This window comes from Amblyraja radiata, chromosome 14, assembly GCF_010909765.2.
Source record: "Amblyraja radiata isolate CabotCenter1 chromosome 14, sAmbRad1.1.pri, whole genome shotgun sequence".
Lineage (NCBI taxonomy): Eukaryota > Metazoa > Chordata > Chondrichthyes > Rajiformes > Rajidae > Amblyraja > Amblyraja radiata.
The window spans coordinates 46,007,090-46,031,917 of NC_045969.1; the positions used below are offsets into that span (position 1 = coordinate 46,007,090).

At 41.1% G+C, this 24,828-nt stretch overlaps 1 protein-coding gene across 1 annotated transcript in view; it reads right to left on the bottom strand.

Moving 5' to 3' along the window:
• The window catches only part of cfap47 (cilia and flagella associated protein 47), a 433,070-nt gene extending 411,313 nt beyond the window's left edge, over nucleotides 1-21,757 (bottom strand). Inside the window, exons 1-5 of the mRNA XM_033032292.1 lie at nucleotides 21,155-21,757; nucleotides 12,829-12,983; nucleotides 9,826-9,941; nucleotides 5,507-5,645; nucleotides 1,587-1,812 (exon numbers count right to left, since the gene is read on the bottom strand). Of these exons, the coding sequence (XP_032888183.1) occupies nucleotides 1,587-1,812; nucleotides 5,507-5,645; nucleotides 9,826-9,941; nucleotides 12,829-12,983; nucleotides 21,155-21,298 (780 nt within the window). The 5' untranslated portion in view covers nucleotides 21,299-21,757. The remainder of the gene's footprint in view (nucleotides 1-1,586; nucleotides 1,813-5,506; nucleotides 5,646-9,825; nucleotides 9,942-12,828; nucleotides 12,984-21,154) is intronic.
• Nucleotides 21,758-24,828: the final 3,071 nt, after the last annotated feature.

The following is a 24,828-nucleotide window of genomic DNA, read 5'->3' on the forward strand; positions in this document are numbered from 1 at the left end:
CATCAAAACAGATAGTTTATGATGTCAGTCCTGAGACGAGATGGATTCAATCACTGCACTGGAAAATTTGGCCACAATGATCCAGCTAATGCCATATCACGTATGAGGAACATGTCATTAAATATAGGAAGTAACTTCTCATATATCTTCTCGCCCATTGGCACCATTTAAAGGGATTAAAGGGTCATAATTACTTATTGGAGTTATTCATGATAGATTGCCGCTAGAGTTAACTATAAATAATTTGCAGTGATTCCTATTGTCAAAACATGCAAATTCTCTCTCCTTCAGTGTTTTAGTGCTAATTATATTCTCAACGGCTATGTTTAGCAAATACATTTTCCCATACTGCAGTTTATTTCCCAAGGGCTTTGACATAATGAGGTGGTCCCCAATGTAGGAAAACTCACCAGAAGAAAGGAAATGAGGAGGTACAGTGGAAGATAAGTCCTCAACAGGAGAGCTAATCCACAGGTTCAAGTACAGGTCCTACACATGTATCACAGTGAGGAGGTGGTGAATTAACATCTGACCCAAGTTATAGCCACAACTGTAGCTGCACAGCATACAAGGACAACTTTTGCAGTGGCTGTAAAAATAGCAGCATCCTTCAATTTCTTTGTCTCCGATTCTTAACAGCATAATACAGGGGAGTTCATAAAGGTATCAATATAACGTAACATAGCAAAAGCTGATAGTCATCAAATACCATTTCTGCTGTAACTATAGCAAGTAGGACACGGCTAACTTAATCTGTTGGTGGAGAATAAAAGCTTGCTACTCAAATTCACCTTGTTTATATATGTAGAACATTAAGCAAAGTTAATTAATTTGTAATAAATTGACCAGACTGCACAGATACGAAATTGGCATTGAGAGAATAACCGGAGAATGTGGGAAGTGTTTTTTTTTCAGACTGGAGGGGAGAAGACTTTGTGTTCCCCTGGGTTGATGCTGGGACTATTACTATGTTTTATTAACATTACTGAAGTAGACAGTAACGTTTTCAAATGTTCACATGATCAATAGCAGTTTAGTAAATAGTAAGGAGGATAGCAGTAGACTCGCTGGGAATGTCTGAGAGACATTGATATTGGCATGAACATAGGCTGGCAGAGAAGACTTTCTCACAAAAATTACATAGTGTCAACCTGCAATTAAAAAGGCTAATGTATTTAAGTTTTTTTTTGACCAATCATTCACTAAACTGAGATCACAAAGTTCATTGTTTATTGATCATAAAGTTCATGATTTCCTTTCGAGTCCTCCTGTCTGACATTCTAATACACTGTGAAGCACAGATGTGTGTAATGGACAGCTCTACACCAGACCCATAACATTTCACAATACCTTCAGTCACTTATTTGTGAAACAAATTTGGAAATTTATATTACTTTAAATTAAATACATTTACATACATTCATATAGTCCATAATGACAATAAGGAACCATTTAATCAAATGATCAAACAACTCAAACTAAATACGTCAATATTTCAAATAAAAATCTCAGACTTGGTTGTAATTTGACTAAAAGGCAAATGCTTCTTCTGCAATTAAATATTACTACAATAACATTTTTATTACCACTTCAGATCCAACAGCATCATTTTCCATCAGTGTCACCCAGTTAATAAATTCAGGGCTGTTGTTGTACACAAAAATTTGCTCCAGCTTTGAGGTTCCGTAATAGGCACTACCAAATTGAATACATTCAAGTTTCTGGCCAGAAAAATCAATGAGTTCCAAAGTTGGTACAACAATATTTCCCTTAATTTTCACAACTGTATCTTCAGCATCTTCCAACCTCATCCTGGAAAGAGAATAAAAAGAAAACAATTGAACTTAGAGTAACGATACTGTTTTTAGTCATTAATACTCCCTCTCATCATTGCCCACAAAACAGAAATTCTCAAGTCCAATAACTGGATTAGCCAAATCAAGTCAGCAATTAGAAAGTGTGCCTAATAATTCAAAAGGACAAGAAAATATGCATACATATCAACAAAACAATCGATTTGGTGCAACAACCAACTGAAACCTGATGAGTGTTTTTAATTGGTGCCAAATACACCATTTCACATGCAAATAACAAACTGATAGAGGGATTCAGCAGATCAAGCAGCATCTGTGAAGATAAAGGGCTAGTCAATATTTCATTGTTTTACATATTAGCATACAGATTTACATATAGTAAAGCAGTGTTATTTTGGACATCTTTAAAGATGAGTTTAAACCAGTGTTGATTTAAGTAATGACTGCACCTCTTAACAAGGAAATGTTCACTGATTACAACCTCTGCAGGAAATATTATTTACTATACCAAGGCCAGAACAGTTATCCTAATTTTTCTGACCTAGCATTAATGGAAGAGAATGAGAGCAGGGAAAAAGAGCTGCTTGTTGTCCAACAAATGTCTCCAAGAAGCCCGTGCTGAGCAAAAAAGAAAATTCCGCTGGGAATAAATAACCAGAGAGGTCATACAAGAAGTGATCTTAAAGACCAATTCAATTCACAGTCATGGGGAGAATTGCGTGCCCAGAAGTGGATCACATCCTTTTTTTTCACATTCCATTGCAATTTTCACTATTTTCCATTATGTTAGATCGGGCTCAGCTGGCGGAGAGTTTTCTCTTGATTCCCAATGATCTCTTGCTTCCTTACTTGGTCAAATGCTACCTTGAGGTTGAAGACGATCATTCTCAGTACCTCTTTGGAAATCCATATTCACACTAAGTCCCCTACAACGTTCATGGAGCTCAACATCATCTAGAACAAAACAGGCTATCCAAAACATTAATTCCCACTTGCATGATGACAATAAAAACACCACAAACTTTCCAAAGGTTCTTTGCCTGCAGTTCCCAAACTCAAAATGTTGATCACCAATGTTACGACTCCCGAATGCAAGTACTTCAGAGCCGCGTAACACAAGTCAAAAACCAGGTTCAAGTTCAAAAACAGTTTTAATTATTCATTGGAACACAAAACCCAAACCTGATTTTAAACAACCCAGTCAGGGATATGGATTAACTGACAAACAATTTAACAATGCTCCAGCCAGCCACGTAATGGGCCGTCGAACCGGAGACTCTAAAACCTGCCTAAAGAGATATAACCCTGAAACCAAAATACACGAAATCTCTAAGGTCAGCCCTTATCCGTCCCAATTCAATATCTGTTAACAAGGAATGGTGAAAGTACACAAAGTTCTATGCCATGTGGTCAGGCTTTCCTCGGCTCACACCAGCAGTCTGCTCATCAGTCAGGGTCTACGAAGAAGAGAGAGAATCCTGGGAAGCTCAGGTATTTATACTTCAGATGAGTCACCCGTCACCTGACGCAGCTTGGCCAATCGGGTACAGGAGCCTTTAACCCCTTGATTCCAGACTCACAGCCACGAGGCCTGTACTCGGGATAGAAACAGAGAAAGGTAAGTACATAGCATTCACCAGGAGGGGGAAGCGCCTAACAACCAAGGATAAAGTGTCGGAATGCAAACATCTGCAAGATTTTCCCTAAATAACAAATATTCTCAGTTTGAATTATAATCAGCATTATTTCATTTCTGTTGGATTAAAATTTGGAATTTATCTGTTAAGAGCAAACTGCAAGTACCTTAATCCAAAAGACTTTAACACTTCAAGAAGACAAATATCTTCACAAATAATATTAGGGACAAAAAATATCCGCTGGCTTTGCCAATCGAAAATTGGATTTTCAGAACAATATGTGGCAATTATAACGGTTCAATCAAATGAACAAGGATAAAATGTAAAAAGTAGTAAAATTAACATATATTCATCCTCCAACATAGTGGACTTCAGCTGCTTTTTTGTGTAAATATGTGACACTAGCCAAGCCTATCATTAAATAAATCGATCGGGCTATGAGGGCATCACTAGGGCATGGTTGCCAATTTAATGACTTGCACTCAGTCCACCAAGGCTTGTTGGATCTCCCAGTTGCTAACTCTGTTAACCCCTCTCCCCATTCCTATACTGGCCTTTCTGTCTATTGCCAGAGTAGAGGCCACAAACAAACTGGGAGGACAGCAGCTCATATTCCGCTTGGGTAGCCTATAACTTAACGATATGAACATTGAATTATTCAATTTTACTGCACGTAACTAACCTACAAAGAAAGTCTCCTCCCCTCTTTTCCACCCATTCAACCCCTTCTCTTCCTGCTGGTAGGCGGTGGAGAGGCGAGGGTCGGCGAGGGTGGGGCCCGTGGGGAGACTGGAATGAAGGTACGGTTTGGCAGCAGCAGCATCGGTGGCCCAGGGGAGACCGTGAGTGTCGGCAGTCCATGGAAGCTTCGGTGGCTCCAGGGAGTTGGTGAGAGTCGGCAGTTTCAGTGGTCTAGGCCTGGGATTGACCGGGAAGGCGAAGAGGGTCGGAGAGGCGGTGGATGTTGGTGCCAGTCCTTGTGGTGGTGATGGAGTCCTGGGTCATGGTGGTCGGGCAGGTGGCATAGTCCATGGAGCCCCATGCCTTGGGCAATCGAGTTGAGGAGTGTCGGTGGAGGCACCGGTTTGAAGTTTGTGACCCTTAGTAGAGATCCTAAAGTTGCTCAGGTTAGGATGATTTGTTGGTTCGTTGACTAATGTCACTTATTAAAATTATGGCATCAGTAGTCATTGACAATGTAAGCAATCTAATTAAAATGCAAGGGGATATAAAATACACTGGGACAAATAAATAAATAAAATCATCTGTATTTTAGGAACGGCACTCAAAATCCTGAATTTGATCCACATTAAAAAGGGAAACATTGAAAACATCAAACATCAAACATTGTAACTAAATGATTTACATAGAGGACAAAGGCAAGTGATTTTGATTTCCAAAATTAAAATTGTGGAAGTCATGGAGATTCCGAGATCTGGTGTCAAGGATAAGAGAGGCAGGGAAGAGGAAGGCAGCAGGTTGGAAAGGGAGGCAAATGAGTGAAGTTCAGAAATAAAACAGAAGATAGGCAATAGGAACCAAAGAGACTGTGATTCAAAGTCAGGCAGAGGCATGGAGAGCTGGGAAGGGACCAATAAGCAATGTTAAAGTTGAAGAGACATACGAAGTTGGAACCAGGGACCAGATGGCAGGATTGATTACCAAAAGAGTAATTACCTAATTTTAATGCATGTGACCTTTTGGGTTAACACCCAAAATGTTGGAGGAACTCAGTATCTGAAGAAAGGTCTTGACCCAAAACGTTGCCTGTCCATTCCTTCCCCAGATGCTGCCTGACCCAATGAGTTCTTCCAACACTTTATGTGTTGCTCAAGATTCTAGCATCTGCAGTGTTTTAGGCTATTTATTAGCACATTTTAAAAATATTTTTTTATAATTATAAGTAAATATTTTTAATTCTACTTCTTTAGAAATTTGGCATATACTCATTGGAATTTAAAAGATTGAGAAGTGATTTGAGGGAACAATCCAGTAGAGATGATTAGCAAGTAGACATCAGTAAATTATGAACCAAATTCAATCATACAGACTTACTTGATCATTTCATCGAGAACCATTGGTTGATAAGTATACAATTCAACTTTGATCAAAAACACATTTTTTGGTTGAACTGTTCCATTCCTAGGTAAAATAGTCATGAATTGATTTCTTGGACTTGCAATTGCAAAGCGCCCTATGGGAAAGGGAAACATTAATATGTTTCAGGCCATTTTAGCATCATTCAATTCAGCAGCATAAACAAAGCAAACCAATCCAGCAATCTTCTGATTGCAAGTCCATTACATTATTCAAGGTGCAATTTATCATATCTGAATCTCTTTGGGTTTGTTTGATTTTACAGGTTTAGTACCATGGCTGCAAACAACCTACACAACTATTACATTTTGACTGTTAAATGTAACCAGTAAGAACACATTTTTGCAAATGGTTTCGACGTGATTATGACTTGAGACTAAGAGTTGAAGGGTAGCTTTCATTTTTGACGAAGGGGCACCCATCCAGTATTCAAAAAATTCAGAATGTTTTACATTTGTCCGTTTTAGATGATGATATACCCAACATAATCAAAAAGTTTAACTCCCTTGGTCCTATTAATATTGTTTTAACATTGGTCCCCATCATTATTGAACAGAAATTGAATCAATATACTCGGTGCATCAATCTTAGGCAACATCTATGAGTGAAGGAAATAAGCAACGTTTCAGGTCAAAACCCTTCTTCAGACCCGAAACATTGCCTATTTCCTTTGCTCCATAAATGCTGCCTCACCCGCTGAGTTTTTCCAGCATTTTTGTCTACCTTCGATTTTCCAGCATCTGCAGTTCCTTCTTAAACACAAAATGCTGGAGTAACTCTGCAAAGGGTCCCAACTCGAAATGTCACAAATCAATTTTCTCCAGAGATGCTGCCTGACCCCTGAGTTACTCCAGCATTTTGTCTACCTTTACAATAATACTCTGGACTGACACTCCAGTGCAATATAATTGGATGTGCTATCTCTCAGATGAAACGTTAAATTGAGGATTCTATTAAGTCCCTTATGTGGATCTAATAGGTCATGTGAAATGATATTGCATCAGAGCAAACAGCCTATGGCCAAAATTAATCCCTTAATCAGCAATATTTAACAGAAGGATGATTATTTTTGCTCTTTTCACAGATACCACTGTGTTCCCACCATTTTCAATTTTATTTCATATTTCCATTATTTAAAGTTTATTCATTTTCAGAAGGCAGCAGGGTAGAAATGGAGAAATGAGTAGTACATGTGGAGCTTCAGAACGTTTTTTGTAAGTTATTGCGTTAAAATATTTTTCTTTAAAAAGGGGCCATGGGGTTTGGATTAACAGATTCCATAGATCAGTTAAAGAACGGAAATCAAACAGTAATTAGCTGGACTCTTTGGTCAGGCTGACTGTCACTTGTAAAATGTCAAAGGGCTTAGTTGCCATTGAGAATATAATTGAAAACACTGTGAAAAATATTCAGATTTGCTAAAGATAAAGGGCAAGGCAGAAAAATAAATTGTGAAGCGAAAACAAAACGTAGCAAAGCAGAAAAATGTACGGCTTGATTGAAACAGAAAAAAAGGGTTTTTAATTGGGATAGAAAAGCCAAGAATAGTCAGAATTTGTTAAGTGGTTATGTGCAGGGTGCAATAGTTCAAGAGATGCAGACGATAAATATGTGAATACAGGAAGCAATTAAGAAAAGTAGTGTTATTGTGATCTTTTTGTAAATGGGTTGAAATTATAAAATCACTAAGTCTACGTCTCACTGAGATTGCACAGAACGCTGTTAAGACCACATTTGGATTTAGTATGCTATGGCCTACTTACTTTAAGATGGAAATAGTGGTGTTGAAGACCATGCAACATAGATTTAGATTTATTCCTGAGATGAGGAGATTCTTCAAAGAATAATAATTGAAGAAACTTAGCTAACACTCATAGAAGCTTAGAAGAATGATAAGTAATCTCATTGAGATTTTCAAGATTTTGTATTTCCTTCTGAGTAAATCCATAACCAGAAGGTGTAGTCACATAATTAAAACAGCCATTTAATAATGAGATAAGGAAAAGGTTTTTCGTGCCCTAAATCTTTGGAATTCCATCTCTCTTCCTCCCTCCAGGAACTGAAGGTGCTCAGTCATTTAATATCCTAAAGCCTGAGATCTATAGTGTTCTTGGGATATGGTGTTTAAGGGAGAAATAAACACAGGAAAATTGAAGGTAGACAAAAATGCTGGAGAAACTCAGCGGGTGAGGCAGCATCTATGGAGCGAAGGAAATGGGCAACGTTTCGGGTCGAGACCCTTCTTCAGACAGGAATATTGAACATTTTTAAAGGGCTATTTGGCTGCTTTGGTGATCTTGTTCTTCTCATTAAAAGACACAGTGTTGGAGCAGCTCAGCAGGCCAGGCAGCATCTCTGGAGAACATGGACAGGTGACAATTCAGGTCAGGACCCTTCTTCAGAAATCCATGTTCACCAAAGATGCTGCCTGGCCCACTGAGTTACTCCAGTACTTTGTGTCATTTTTTTGTAAACCAGCATCTGCAGTTCCTTGTGTCTCCATTGTTCTTCTAATTACCTGGTTATCATCATATTGTGGTTTATCAGAATCTACCATGCATCCCACAAGATTATCTCTTAATGATTATTAAAATCACATATTTTCTGTAATATATAGCTCTTTTTATGAAATAAGCAGTAAAGTAGCAAAAGTTGACCATTCAGTCACAAGAAACCCTAATTACAAGTAAATATTTGGGTTTGTAAGTCCTCAGCATTTCTTAAATTATTAATTTTGTATTGGATTTTACATCTGATGCATTAATGAGCATTGTTGCATTTTGCAGAATCAGCATTGTTGTTATTACAAAGATCAAATAAAGGTCCACTATGTCAAATATATAGCTATCCAATCAATGTATTTCCTCATATTCCAACATTATTCAGCCTTCTATAATTTTGTGCCACTCATGATTACCTTCCACAAATTTATTATAAGTACACAAGTTATGGCCTCAACGAAATGCTTTAATTATTTTAAAATTAAAATTAAAGTTTTCAATAAACATTTTTCAGCTCCGAACGTAATCATCCATTGTTTATTTGTCTCTATGTAATACTTTAAAAGATTAGTTAAAAATTGTGCTTTTATGTTTGCTAATGTGCAAATGCTTTAATATTGCTAGGTAAGGTGTATGCTGGCTACACAAACATCTGTGTAACCACACATTTGCTGGATATCAGTATCTCTTTGAATAGAATCCCAATAGCAGATGTGCCAGAGAAGGGAAGGATCTTGCCTCAGAGATCTTCAGATCTTTATTGTGAGGTTTTGTGCTAGTCAACATTGAGTGTTATTCTGCTATTGCCCTAAAATTCAGAGTCAGAGTATTAAACTGTGATGTTTCCGCAATAATTCAAAATAGATCAAGTTGCCATAAACTAGCAAAAACTTAAGTATTAAGAGTCATATATTCATCAACAGTTCAAACAAAAAATGAAAGTGCAGGAAACACTTGGTAGGTCGGGTAGCATCTGTGGTAAAAGAAACAGTTAATGTTTCAATTCGAATATACTTTATCAGAATTGGAAAATATCATAAGATCATGTGATAGGGGCAGAATTTGGCTATTTGGCCCACCAAGTCTACTTCGCCATTCAATCATGGCTGATCTATCTCTCCCTCCTAACCCCATTCTCTTGCCTTCTCCCCATAACTTCTGACACCTGTACTAATCAAGAATCTATCTATCTCTGCCTTAAATATATCCACTGACTTGGCCTCCACAGCCTTCTGTGGCAAAGAATTCCACAGATTCACCACTCTTTGACTAAATACATTTCTCCTCATCTCCTTCCTAAAAGAACATCCTTTAATTCTGAGGCTATGATCTCTAGTCCTAGACTCTCCCACTTGTGGAAACATCCTTTTCATATCCACTCCATCCACGCTTTTCACTATTCTGTATATTTCAATGAGATCCCCCTCATTCTTCAAAATTCCAGAGAGTACAGGCCCCGTGCCATCAAATGCTCATCCTATGTTAAAAAGGGAGACAAAAAAGGTATTTTAAGGTACAGAGAAGGTGGTAGGATCTCCATCCACCTTTCTTACAACTTAAAAGATATTTTTTTATTTTTCTTTCCCAGTCATTATATAATTTTTGTGTGAATATTGTAAACCATTTATAATATTTCTTGAGGCAATGTATGTAATCACAATTTTCAAATAATAACTTTTTCAGCTTTCAAATTCAGAATGGAAAAATAACGAACAAATAAATAAATCACGTTCGAAAGATTTATCCTTTACAAGAGGCTGTTAAAAATAATTATACCTGAGAGAGATCCATTATTTGTAACACATATCTCTTTGAAAATAACTCTACTATCAGCGACAACAGTACCAAAATCAACTTCTCGATCAACACTAAGATCACAGGCAGCGGTAAACCTGCATTAAAAATACAAAAAAAGAATGATCAAGTTAAAATATTACAATATCATTAATTAGCTGAAATTGGTCAAAAAATACTTACACCAAGCCAAGCAATTCTAATGCAGCCTTAAAGCCTCACATGAATAACCAGGAATCTAGAAGATGGTAATGTCCTCCATCTTAAAGAAAGCATTTTGACTATGGAAAATCTAAAACAAAGTCTGTCCTCAATAACAATGCTTCCAGTTGGTTTGTTATAGAACATCACTGACCCAAGGTGCAAATATATTCCTTTACCAAATATACTGTACACTTTTTTTGGAACAATATAATTTTATCAGGCATCTGATGAAATCTCTTCAACTTTCTTTCCTCTTTTAACTTGATTCTTAGAACTTATGTTTTTGATTAAAATTTCTGTGAATTTCTAATTATACCTGATCAATTTTTTAACTGTTTATATTTTGTGCATGTTTATACACATGTATAGTATGCTTAGATAGATAGATAGGTTCTTTATTGTCATTATAACATGTAAACATGTACAACGAAATTAAAAATGCCAACCAGTCAGTGCACCATTCACACATTATCTAAAAGCTAACGATACGTAAAAGAGAAATATCTGAAATAAACAACTAAAATAAATAACATGAAAAAAAACAAGCATAAACACACAACCATACATTCTTCTGTCGATTGCACAATCCCTTTGGTATGTAGCGCACCTGCGCTCATTTGGTGGCTATATTATGTGTAGTTATTGCTGTGGGATAAAAACTGTTTTTGAGTCTGTTTGTCCTTGTCCTCATTGATCTGTACCGTCTGCCTGACGGCAACAGTTCAAACAGGGAGTGTCCGGGGTGGGAAATGTCCTTTATAATGTTCTGGGATTTCTTGAGACAGTGGGAACTGTGTAGGTCTTCCAAGGTGAGGAGAGGGCAGCCGACAATCTTCTGGGCGTTGTCAATAGCCCTCTGGAGCACTTTCCTCTTAGCCGCTGTGCAGCTGGTGTACCACACGCATACACAGTATGTTAGGATGCTCTCTATGGAGCACCGATAAAAGGACACCAGCAGTCTCTGGGTGATGTTGTTCTTCCTGAGCACCCTCAGGAAGTGCAATCTCTGCTGGACCTTTTTCAGCAGCGCACAGGTGTTCACGCTCCATGTCAGGTCCACCTCAATGTGGATTCCCAGGAAGCGGAAATCTGCCACCCTCTCCACACAGTCCCCTCTGGTGATTAATGGTGAATTGTCAGTTTTCTTCTTCCTGTAGTCTATTATGAGCTCCTTGGTCTTTGAGGTGTTGAGGAGCAGGTTATTCTCTCCACACTACACTGTCAGCTGCTCCACCTCATCCCTGTAGGCGTACTCATCCCCCCCAGGGATGAGCCCCACCACCGTGGTGTCATCTGCGAATTTGACAATGGTGTTACTGTGGTGGGCGGGGGTGCAGTCATATGTGTAGATGGTGTAAAGCAGGGGGCTCAGCACGCAACCCTGTGGAGAGCCGGTACTGAGGCTGAGGGCCGTGGATGTGTGATGGCTCACTCTGACTCTCTGGCTGCGACCCGACAGGAAGCTATTTATCCACATGCAGGTGGAGTGTGGAAGTCCCAGGTCCCCCAGTTTGTCCACCAGTTTGTGGGGAAGGATGGTGTTAAAAGCAGAGCTGTAGTCCACAAAGAGCATCCACACGTAGCTCCCCCGCTGCTCCAGGTGGGACAGTGCAGCATGGAGGGCTGAGGCTACAGCGTCCTCTGTAGATCTATTCGCTCTGTACGCAAACTGGTGGGGGTCAAAACTTCGGGGCAGGAGTGATGTGATGTGACCCCAGACCAGTTTTTCAAAGCACTTCATCACCACTGGTGTGAGTGCGACTGGCCGGTAGTCGTTGAGGCTGGAGATGTGGGTTTTTTTGGGCAAGGGGACTATGGTGGAGGACTTCAGACAGGGTGGGACAGTGGACTGGGTCACAGACTGGTTGAAAATCCTCGTAAAGACTCCAGCCAGCTGGTCTGCGCAGTCCTTCAGCACGCGTCGAGACGCCGTCGGGTCCAGCAGCCTTCCTCGGATTGATGGCCCGCAGCGTGCGCCTCACCTCATGCTCCTCTATTTTGAGGGTTAAGCTGCTGTGGACCATGTGGTGTGATGTGGCTGTCTCTGGTGGCTCCACTTCAAAGCGAGCAAAGAAGAGGTTCAGCTCCTCTGCCAACGAGGCGTCACCTTCAGCAGCTCCAAGGTTGGTCTTGTAGTTGGTGAGATACTGGATCCCCTGCCACACCTGCCTGCTGTTATTACTGTCCAGGTGGTCCTCTATCCTCCTCCTGTAGTCTGATTTGGCCTCTCTGATGCCTCTCTTCAGGTTAGCTCGGGCCGTGCTGTATAAAGCCCTATCGCCAGACCTAAAAGCGGTGTTCCTCTCTTTTAACAGCCGCTGGACCTCCCGGGTCATCCAGGGCTTCTGGTTGGGGTAGACCCGGATGCGTTTGTCCACTGTGACAGTGTCCATGCAGTTTTTAATGTAACATAGTACACTGTCTGTGAACACCTCCAGGTCCTGGTGTTCAAACACATTCCAGTTGGTCCTGTCGAAGCAGTCCTGCAGCTGCTGAGAGGCACCATCAGGCCAAGTTGTGATGGTCTTTTGTATAGTACGATCTGACTGGATAGCACACATAACAAATATTTTTACTGTTTCTTGGTACATGTGACCATAATAAATTAATACCAACACCCCTCAGTGTTTTTAAATCCATTTCTACTTAATATACATTGTACATTTCACTTAATGGCATATTAGTGTATGAATTAAATGAATTATTGAATAATGCTTATGCATATAGTGGGATTGTTAAAATACCATTATCTATGCTTATAGTATTTTGAATAATACTTACGCATGCAGAGGTATTGTTATAATGTCCTCATCTATGCCTATAGTGCATACATCTGATGCATCAACTGCTTTTGTTGTGGAAAACTCTATAATTACTGAAATTTGTACTCCAGGAGCAATTTTTTTATTATTCTTCTTTGCAATTATTCTAAATAACTGTAAAGGAAAAGACAAATATTACTATATTGGATCCATTCCATTAATTAGTCCATCAAAATATCTTGCAGACTAAGGCAGCTAGCCTTTATTTTTGGAGGCAAATCTTTACTGGAACCTGCAGTCCTGACTCAAGCCTGAGGGGACATCAGGGCTGCCAACGTTGGGTGAGAGTTGAGAGTGAGAAATTGCGAGGGAGCGTAGCGACCGAGGGGGGGAGGGTGTGGGAGGGGGTGTTCCCCCTCCCATAGTAGGCTCCGGAGGCGGCACCAACCTCATCGACCACTCACCCGGTCCGCTCCTAGCTCCGGGCCAGGGTTAAAACTCCATGGGGTGTGGACAGAGCGGTCGATGGACATTAAGCCGCCGGAGGTGAGGGTGGGAGGTGTGTGCCATGCCTCAGGGAGGAAGGGGGAGGGGGGTTGGTGCTGGTAGTTTGATAGCCCTGCTTTAAACCAATCCCCTCTAGTTCTTGAATCACATATCCTGGGAAAAAGACTATGCTTTCACCTGATATTCCCCTCATGGTTTTTACTCACCTCTAAAACAATTTTTGCTTTATTTTGAACTTTCAGCACCCGCAGATATTTGAGCGTGAGAAATGTTTTGATCAGCGTGAGAGCATGAGAATTTTGTGAAATGTGTGAGTCTCACGCTCAATGCGTGAGAGTTGGCAGCCCTGCTAATAATGCAAACATTTTATGCAAGTTCCAATTGTTTGGACAAAAATCACATTACTGCTTTATAACAGTTAAGTTACTTTAAGACCATTTCAGAAATGATGGCACTCAACAATCAACTAACAAATTAAAGCAAACTAAAAAGAAATAACATGTTCCCTTTCCTGACTCGACCTCATAAGTACTTTAACGCTGTTAACAGAGCAAAGGGATATTAATCTCAAGAATCAAAATGGGGAAAGTGGGGGCAATTTTGCTTAAATGGTCATTCTAAGCCCATTCAGATCTTCATAGAGTCAGAGTTATACAACATGTACGTGGCTGGCCCAATTTGTCCATAATGATCAAGTTGGCATTCTGCGTGCCCAGGGACTGGCTGCCATTCCCAGATCAGCTCGCGTCCCAGGGACTGGCTGCAGTTCTCAGGTCGGCTCGCCTGCCCCGACCCTGCGAAAACAAATTGAAAAAACATGTGGTTTTTCGGGTTACGGGCCGGATTCAGCCCGTGTGCCGTAGGTTGCCGAACCCTGTCCTAGATGTTTGGCCTCATTGTGGTCCTCCCCATGTTTTACAACCGATTCACCTGGTTAGTTTTATCTCCGGCTGCTTCATGTTGTCGGCGGCTGCACATCCAACCAAGAAAGAAGAGAAGAGAAGAGATGCGACGTCACTCACAGCCGCCAACTGACGCGTTTCCCCAGACCACACAGATCGTTGCGATATGGCGCAAAAAGACAAACTGTGCAGGGACTGAAGACAGCGTGAGAATTCTGTCATCAGCGTGAGAATTGGCTGAAATGCGTGACTCTCACGCTCAAAGCGTGAGAGTTGGCAGCCCTGTCTAAGGCCAGGATGTGACAACAGACGCACAGGGAGACACATACACAAAGGAAGACACACACACACACACACACACACACACACACACACACACACACACACACACACACACAGCGAGACAGACACACACACACACAGGGAGACAGACACACACACACTCCCTCTTTCCTCCCCCTCCCTCTCTTTCCTCCCCTCCCTCTCTTTCCTCACCCTCCCTCTTTTTCCTCACGCTTCCTCTTTCTCCCCTTTCTCCTTTCCTTCCTTCAATCCCTTACATTCCCTCCCCCTGTCTCTCTTTGCCTCCATCCCTCCCTTTTTTTCTTTCTCTCTCTTTCTCCCCTCCCTCTCTTTCCCCGGCTGCCCAATGGGGAGTCTGGTGGGCACAGTGTAGCGTGGATTGGCGGCGCTGGCGCTGCCATGTGACTTGAAGGGCAGGAGGGAGGGAGGGAGGGAGCGAGGTTGCCACGGCAGCCGGAAGCGCGGCGCTCGCAGACGGCGCACAAAAGCGCTGATACCCGCTGCCCGGGACCGACGCGCTTCCCCAATCCGTGCAGATCGCTGTCATGTGGCGCAAAGAGACAAACTGTGCAGCAGGATCTTTGCTGTGCAGGGACTGAAGTCAGCGTGAGAATTCTGTCTTCAGCGTGAGGCGTGAGAATTGGCTGAAATGCGTGAGTGTCACGCTCAAAGCGTGAGAGTTGGCAGCTCTGGGACATGAATATGAATGTTGGGTTCTAATAGGATAAGAATGTACATTCTGATAAGACTTTCAGGTTCAGATCTGATAAGGCCAGACCATGTTTTCCCAGCTAAGAACCTTACGCAGGTCATGATGATTTACAGTATTATTGCATATGCCCTCTCTACTTGTTCAACAGTACTTCATGTCTCCTTTTCTGCTTTATTTGCAAATGGCTCTGTTGGGTAATAAAGAGGGGGAAAAAACAGTGCCTGGCCCTGGGTTGGGTTTGGATTGGTTGTGGTGGGGTTGACTTTTAGTTTTATTCCTAAGCAGTATTTAGTTCACAGATGCACCATCATAACCAAGTAAGAGATTTGTCTTCATTGCTTATGTTTTAAAGGCTCAGAATTTGCCATATCCTGCATCCCAACCTCAAAACTTTGTGCTATAATTTTTCTCTGTGGTTGTAATATTATCACAATCTGCAGCTTTAAATCATTTTGTTTCAATCTACCTTGGGTGACATTTGTTAGATAAACAATTTTTTGGAAAAACAAGCAACTTTTACAAAGACATTCAGCAACAGCACATCTGGGTGGCTGAATATGTTAACCTTTAACCTATTTTAATTTAATAAAGTTTGGGAGTTTAGAAGCAGGTGCCGAAAAAACTTGGCAAATTATTCCAGTGTATTTTGTACATGGTACATACTACATCTTCAGTCTGGTGGAGAATGTGATTATTTATAGTAGTACATAGGATGCTGTAAAGATTATGTCATGTCTACATTTAACCAAAAAAGTAGAGAATATTCATTCATGCTCCTAACCTATGACATGCAAACCTGTCAACTGTAATGCCACTGAATGTTAAGAGCCAGTGGTTAAATTCTCTCTTGCTGGAAATTGTCATTGCCTGGCACGTGCATCATGAATGTGCACCCGGCACATCTTGGCCATCGTCTGCCTAATGTCCAAGACACAGCCTAAAAGATGAGGGAGGCCCCCAGTGGAGGTCTCTTTATAGGTCTCAGAAGCAATGCCAATGGCCCTAAATCTGAATCACGGCCCCTGCACCAACTCTTGAGCCATGCATTAATCCAGCCGACACCTCTGTTTCTACTTTCCTATTCCTACTCTCATGGCTACTCAGGACCTATAGGGATTGCTGATTAAGCCCCAACTATTCATAATTCACATCAACAATTTGGCTGGGAAAACCTGATGTACTACTTATAAGTTTCCTGATACCATGAAAGTAAGTGGGAATGTGAATAGTGATGAGGATGAGCAAAATGAAATGGACAAGTTGAGTGATTGAGAAACAATCTGGTGGATAAAATTAAACTGAGGTACTTCAATTTGGTGGAAAAACCCCAGAAATACCGAGTATTATTAAAAAGGTGACACATTTGTAAATGTTGATGTTTTCAGGGATCAAGATGTACTTTGAACAGAGAATAGTACAACACAGGAACAGGCTCTACAGCCTATGATATCTATACCGATTATGGTACCTAATTAAATTACTTAATCTGCTTGCATGTGACCCATATCACTCCATTCCCTGCATATTAATGTGCCTGTCAAATGCTTCTTAAATGTCAAAATCTTAAAAATCATTAATTGTATTTGCTTCCACCCACTTCCCTGGTCAACACATTCCAAGCGCCCACCACTCTCTGGGTAAAAATAAACTTACCTCACGTGTCTTTAACATTTTCCCCCTCTCAACTTAAAAGTATGCCCGCTGATATTTGACATTTCCACCTTAGTAAAAATACTTTTGGACTATTTATGCCTCTCATAATTTTATAAAATGTTATCGTTTACCTCAGCCTTCTGATCCAGGCAACTTCTGCATGCTCTTCAAGGCCTCCATATCCATTCAGTAATGCAGCAACCAAAACTACCATCAATACTGAAAATGTGGTCCAACCAAAATTTTGTACAGCTACAACATGCGTTACTGAGTTTTATACCAATGATAGCATGCACGTCATTGGCCTTCTTTACCACATTATCTACTTGTTGCCACATACAGTTTACAATTGGCTTGGATCCTGAGGTCCCTCTGTACATCAATCCACGTGGACAACATCCACTGCGCTACCCTCATTCATCTTTGTAACCTCCTCAAAAAAAATCTAATTTGTAAGGAAAGATCTGCTCTGCACAAAGCCATACTGATGGTCCCTAAGAAGACCATACTTTTCCAAATCCTATCTCTCAGCATAATTTTCAATAGCTACACTACCACCAATATGTGGTACGAATCACTGATGGTGATGAGTCAGAGTATAGAGGTGAGGTCGACCGATGGATCAAATGGTGCCAGCACAACAACCTGGCTCTCAACACCAGCAAAACGAAGGAACTGATTGTGGACTATGGAAAGGGTAGGATAGGGACCCACAATCCCGTTTATATCAACGGGATGGTGCTGATGTGCCTTCTTTATGATTGCATCAGTGTGCTGGGAACAGGAAAGATATTCAGAAATATGCACGCCCAGGAAGAATTTCAAATTCCTGGGCGTGCATATTTCCGAATATCTTTCCCTTTCCAGCACACTGATGCGATCATAAAGAAGGCACATCAGCACGTCTACTTCCTGAGAAGATTACGGAGAGTCAGTATGTCAAGGGGTCTCTCTCGAACGTCTACAGGTTCACAGTAGAGAGCATACTGACTGGTTGCATCGTGGCTTGGTTCGGTAACTTGAACGTCCAGGAGCGGAAAAGATTGCAGAAAGTTGTGACCACTGCCCAGTCCATCATCGGCTCTGACCTCCCCACCATCGAAGGGATTTATCGCAGTCGCTGTCTCAAAAAGACTGCCAACATCATCAAAGGCCCACACCATCCTGGCCACACACTCATCTCACCGTTGCCATCGGGAAGAAGGTACAGGAGCTTGAAATCTGGAACATCCAGGTTCAGCTTCTTCCCCACAGCCATCAGGCTATCAAACTCGCCATCAAACAAACTCTGAACAATAACAGCCTATTGCACTTTATCTGTTTATTTATTGTGCATATATATATGGTCTATGGTATATAGACACACTGAACCTTTATCTCCTGTTCTCTATAATGTTCACATATTCTGTTGTGCTGCAGCAAGCAAGAATTTCATTGTCCTATCTGGGACACATGACAATAAAACTCTCTTAACTTGATTTGACTTGACTCTTGACTCACCATCTTATAATTTTGTAGTTTATCCCTATGCCATTTGTAAACAAAGGAACAGTATTGGCTACTCTCCATTCCTTAGGTACCTCACCTGCTACTGGAAAGAAGACAAAGATCTAAATCAAGGCCCCAGCAATCTCCTCTCTTACCTGTATCAATAACCTGGGATAGATTCCATCAGACCCTGGAGGCACCCACTTAAATATTCTTGCACAGACCCAACACCTGTCCTTCTTGAGCTCAAACTGCCATAACATAGCCCACACTGATATCACAATGCTCTATGTCCTTCTCCTTGGTGAATCCCAATGCAAAGTACTCACGTAGCATCTATCTTACTTCTTCTGGGTCCAGACATATTGTGTCTCATTTTTACTTAAATGGTGTTATACTTTCACTAACAAGAGTCAAGAATGTTTAGTCATATGTACTGAAAAGGAACCATGAAAATCTTACCTGCAGCAGCACAACAAATATGTAAACACAGTACTCAATAGATAACAAAAACAACCAAAAAAATATTCCACAACTGTTTAAAAATTTATAATACCCCAAGCAAAAGACAAAAGTACTACGTGCAACCAAGACAATTTAGTTTAGTGTTCAATAACCTGAGGTTGTTGAGAAGAATTTATTCCTGAACCTGTACCATGGTAACGACATTTCGTTCAAATTTTTTGAATGACCAATAAATTCAATTCAATCAATTCAATGGTTTTCAGACTCTTTTATCTTCTTCACAATGTTCTGTGTGAAATGAAAGTATGGCCAGGGTGTTGTTGGTCCTTGATGATGCTGGGTGCGTTTTTGAGGCGGCGCCCCCTATAGATCCCTTTGATAGAGGGAAGGTCAGAAGCTGTGATGGTCCAGGTAATGTCCAACACTTTTTGTAATCTCCTTTGTTCCTGGACATTTGAGTTGCTGAACCAGGCGTGATGAAACCAGTTAATATGCTCTCTACCATACACCTGAGGAGGTTCAAGAGAGTATCCATTGACATACCGAATTTCCACAATCTTCTTAGGAAGTAGAGTCTAGCAACACTCATACAATGGTCCCCAAAGAAGCAATTTACATGATCTTTACTTACTGACCCTGTTGTCCATTAATCATGATATAATCTAGCATGAAGATAGACATAAAATCAGAGAAAGATAAAAGCATTCAGCAAATTATGCAGCGAATGAGGAAAGAAACTGGTAAAATAAGAAAAAAAGCATGTTTTAAGTTGCAGAGAGGGGTGGTTGGAGAGAACCATGGGCATATAATATGAAAGGTTACAGATCAAAGTAAGACAAATAAAATGTTTTTCTCACTTTTTCATTTATGGAGGGTCCTTGAACTGAAATATCGACTGTTCCTCTCCCCAGTGACACTGAGCTCCTCTAGCATTCTATTTCTACTTCAGATTTCTGGAATCTGCAGGGATTCTTTTCCCTTCAGCTGCTAGAAGACACCATTTGCTCATGGTGTGGAAGCAAGGCTACCCTATTCTTATTGCAACTGTGTCAAATCTGATTGTGCAAATGGTGTTTTCTTGGCACGTGATGTGGATGAGGTGATGGGTAGACACTTACTTTTGGAGGTATCTTCAACTTTAAGGTTTAATTATGTATCATTTAAGTAGTTGGAATAAATAACGTATTAATCTCTTTTTCTGGAAGTAACAGTTCTGCCAGTTTGCATTGACCATATGAAGATCCTCAAGGACATGATAGCACATGGATTTGTACCACAGCTACAGGCACAGCTTAAATCCGCCTCCACGAGTCCATCACATCTACCTCATATATACGCCGACTGTATGTCATATATTCGCCGAATGTATGTCATATATGAGGTAGATCGTGTGGGTGCTATTGGAGTTACTTTTATGCAATGTGCAAACGCAAAGCTTTTAATCTTATCTCTGTTTGCTTGGTTGTCACCTTCTCCTAGCTAACAATGATTTATTCTACATTATCCTTGAACTTTATACCCTTTGATGGCTCGTTTCACACCTTACACTTCCTTATCTCTGTCTCCCTCTCCCCTGACTCTGTCTGAAGATGGGTCTCGACCATGAAATGTCACCCATTCCTTCTACCCAGAGATGCTGTCTGTCCCGCTAAGTTACTCCAGCATTCTGTGTCTATCTTCGGTGTAAACCAGCATCTGCAGTTCCTTGCTACACAAAGTATTGTGCGTCATGCAATCGGCCACATGGGAGTGTATTGTATCAAACCTTTACCAGAAGGTTTGGTACAATATATAGATAATAATCTTAATCAATGTGCAATTCCATTTGATCGCAGTTCTGCCAACTTTCTCCTTGATGTCATAGTCATAGTGATACAGTGTGGAAACAGGCCCTTCGGCCCAACATGTCCCAGCTACATTGGTCCCACCTGCTTGCGTTTAGTCCATATAACTCCAAAACCTGTCCTATCCATGTAAACAATGAAACATAGAAAACAGGTGCAGGAGTAGGCCATTCGGCCCTTTGAGCCAGCACCACCATTTAATATGATTATGGCTGATCATCCAAAATCAGTACCTCGTTCCTGCTTTCTCCCCATATCCCTTGATTCCTTTATCCTAAGAGCTATATCTAACTCTCTCTTGAAATCATGTAACCATCTAACTGTTTCTTAAACGTTAGGATAGTCCCTGCCTCTGGCAGCTTGTTCCATACCCCCACCACCGTTTGTATGAAACAGTTACCCCTCAGATTCCAATTGAATCGTTTCCCCTTCACCTTAAACATGTGTCCTCTGGTGGGAGGGCAGATTTACCTTGCTCTTTGATGGACGAACGATCACCATTCTGGAGACGCTACTGATGTTTAGCACGGTGAGTGTTGTACGGTACGTTTGCCTGGGTTCCGTGGCAGTGAATATGATTTCAGAGTGCGAGGTCCTCACGCCCAGAATATCCATGTGTGCGGCCGGAGAAGCTTGTGGCCTGACCCTCTCCTCCGGCCTGCTGTTGGCTTCGTCTCAGCACCAACTGGCCGTCTCCATGGAGCTGCGGCGCCTCCAGCCACTCGCCATTGCCTGGCAACCGCGGGTAAACCCAGCAGCTTACTCAGTTTGTACAGATTCGTAAACAAAAAGCCACATTAAAAAAAAAAACACACGATCGTCTGGAATATCCCTGGCATATCGGGATATTTAAAGCTTTTTTTCCAAAGAAAAATGACCATTGTAAATGTCCCCGCTGTCCATGCGTAAGAGCCTTGGAATGTACGGCCGCTGAATCTTTGTCCATTTTCAGTGCTAAGAGGTACTCGTGTGGGGAGAAGTTGCTTCGTGGTGAAAATCATCGAGTTTCAAAGATTTTAAATCAGAGACCCATGAATATAAGTTCATGGTTTCCTGAAAGCGGCATTGCAGGTAGACAGGGTGGCGAGGAGTAAAACGCAAAGTTCAGGGCGGACCCATCTGATCAGGCAGAATCTGTGGAGGGAAAGGATCTCGACCTAAAACGTCTCCTGTTCATTCTGCCTGTCCCACTGAGTTACTCCAACATTTTGTGTGTCTATGGAGGGAATGGACCGGACGCCTCTTCAGACTGATGGGGCTGTCTGTAAGAAATGCATTTCAGCTTCTTTGGTTGGGACCAGAGCCTAAAATGTCTTTGCTCCCATCAGTCTGATGAATGGTCCCAACCCGAAATGTCGCCTGTACATTCGCCCTACAGATGCTGCCTGACCTACTGAGTTCCTCCAGCACTTTGTCTTTTGCTCAAGATTCCAGCATGTGCAGTTTCTTGTGTCTCCAGGGTGGTGACTTTATTCCTTGGCATGTAGGAGACTGAGGGTTAATCTTATAGATAGGGTAAATGCAATTTCCCAGGGACAGAGGATCAAAAAAACAACGTTTAAAGTAAAAGGGGAAAGATTTAATAGGAAAATGAAGGACACCTTATTCACACAAAGCATGGTGAGTATATGGAACAAGCAGCCACAGAAAGTGATTGAGCTTGGTATAATAAATTTTAAAAGACATTTGGACAGACCCATGGATAGAAAAGGTTCAGAGGGATATGGGCCAAACATGGGCAAATGGGACTAGCTTAGATAGTCAAGTTGAGCCAAAGGGCTTTTTTCCATGCTGTATTACTCGTGTGACTCTCAGAAATGATACATTTCCTTTGGTTATGTGGGGAAGTGCCAAGAGGACGGGAATGGAATAATGGACCAATGAGTTGTGAAGAGAATAGTTCAGAAGACGGGTACATGGATAGGACAGGTTTGGAGGTATATGGACCAAGTGGGACTGGTATAGCTGGGACGTTGTTGGCCGGTGTGGGCGAGTTGGGCCGAAGGGCCTGTTTCCACACTGTATCATTCTATGACTATGATAGACACAAAATGCTGCAGTAACTCAACGGGTCAGACAGCATCTTTGGAGAAAAAGGAATAATTTATCCAGAGATGCTGCCTGTCCTGCATAACCAAAGGAACTGCATCTGCAGTTCCTTCCCACACAGTTCAGAATGCTGTTTTTCCCTCCTGCTCCACCTATGCAACTTAAACCATGTTTCTTTTCTCACTTTACCAATTCTGATGGAAGGTCCACAACCAAAACATTTACTTTGTTTCTCTCTCCATTGTGCTACTTGATCTGCTGTGACTGCAGCAGTTTCAAAGGGACATATTCTCAAGGTGGTATTAAACTGCATATTTTAATAGAAATTTTGTGTGCAATTTCTGTTACTGGCAATCTCTTCCATTCTTATTCACATCTTATATATGGCGTGCACAGCCTAAAGTTGATTGCACAGCCAGGTTGATTATATTCGTCGAAAACAGGGTGGACCACGTGAAGGTTGCAATCTCCCACCCCCTTATTCACATGACGTGACCACACATATATAAATCTCTGCATGATTTACTTAATCTTTATTTTATCTTAATTGTGCTCAGATGAATTCAGGATTACAGCAATCTTTATCTGAAATATATACAGCTTTTACAACATGTTACAAACTTAACATAAATAGAAATGAAATCTCCAATATGCAGATAAAGTTAACATTGATCTTTCAAATGTGTAGAAATATTCTGCCATTTTTTTTCCATTCTGATTCAGGTGAAGTGAGAACTCACGGCATGATGTATGTTAAGCGTACAGAGGCAAGTTCAGGATTGCACTGACCCTTTTCTGAAATATATATGTTTTTTGCCATATATGTACTTTTGTACTAAAATAAGGTGTCCTGTTGCATGCAAGGATAGTATTGATCTTTACAGTTTTTTTTACATTTCAAACGAAAATTGCACCGTTTAATACAGGTGCCAATACTCACAAAAACATTTCTAAACAATAGCTAACCTTGTAACAATTTTCTCATTTTAGAGGCCAATGTTGCTGTGTAAGGGTGAATCTGTCTTCCATTGGAAAGTGAGCAGTAAAACTGGACAGCCATCAGTTTGCATGACCTGCTAATCTTTTTCTTGGTGCTTCATTATCCATAAACAATAGTAACACCCTGTTCAGTTAATCATCTTTGGGAGGAATATAAATAAAAGTTGTTGAATTTTTAAATCACTGAACTCGCTTAAAGGAACACCAGTTTATGAATACCAGAAAACAATTGACAACAGAACAAGGAACTGGTTTACAAACAAAAATACACAAGGTGCTGGATTGGAGTAACTCAGCAAGTCAGGCAACATATAGATAGGTGACGTTTCAGGTCTGGATCATTGCCACTGCCTCGTAGTGCCAGAGACACAGGTTCAATCCTGACCGTAGGAGCTGTCTGTGTGGAGTTTGCACATTATCTCTCTCTGTCCATGTGGGTTACTGCCGGGTGCTCCAGTTTCCTCCTCTGTGGGTTGTAGGTTTATTGGCTTCTAAAATTGTCTCAATTGTGTCCGGAGTGGATGTAAAAGTGGGATAACGGGACTAGTGTAAAAGGTGATCGATGGTCCACACGGACCAGGTGGGATGATTGGCCAGTGTCCATGCTGTATCTTTCAATCAATCAAAAAATGTTTCAAACAATCTGATGAACTAACAGCAGCATTACAAACAGCAAGGAGAGGTTTAAATTTTCCTGGCCAAACATGGCTGAGATGGATTAATCAAGAAGCTCCACCATAAGATGACTAACTGGATGGGGAAAGATTACCAAAGCTACTTCGGCAACCTCTTTCACCCCGTGCAACAAAATGGAGAAGTCTAATGAGGGGTCAAGGCAAATCAAGGCACAGCAGTGTCCACCTCCTCTACTGACGACTTGAGACCTCACTCATCTCATCTCTTTTTTTTGTACCCACCTGGCAAGACAATATATGCAAAGAAAGATTGTTGTAAGTAGCATTTCAATTCACATTTCCCTCAATCGTATAAAAGCTAAAAAAAATGACAGTTATCATATCTACACACTTGCACAGCTGGTAGAGCTGCTGCCTCACAGTGCCATGGACATCTATTCTCTGCGCTTTGAGTTGCACCAT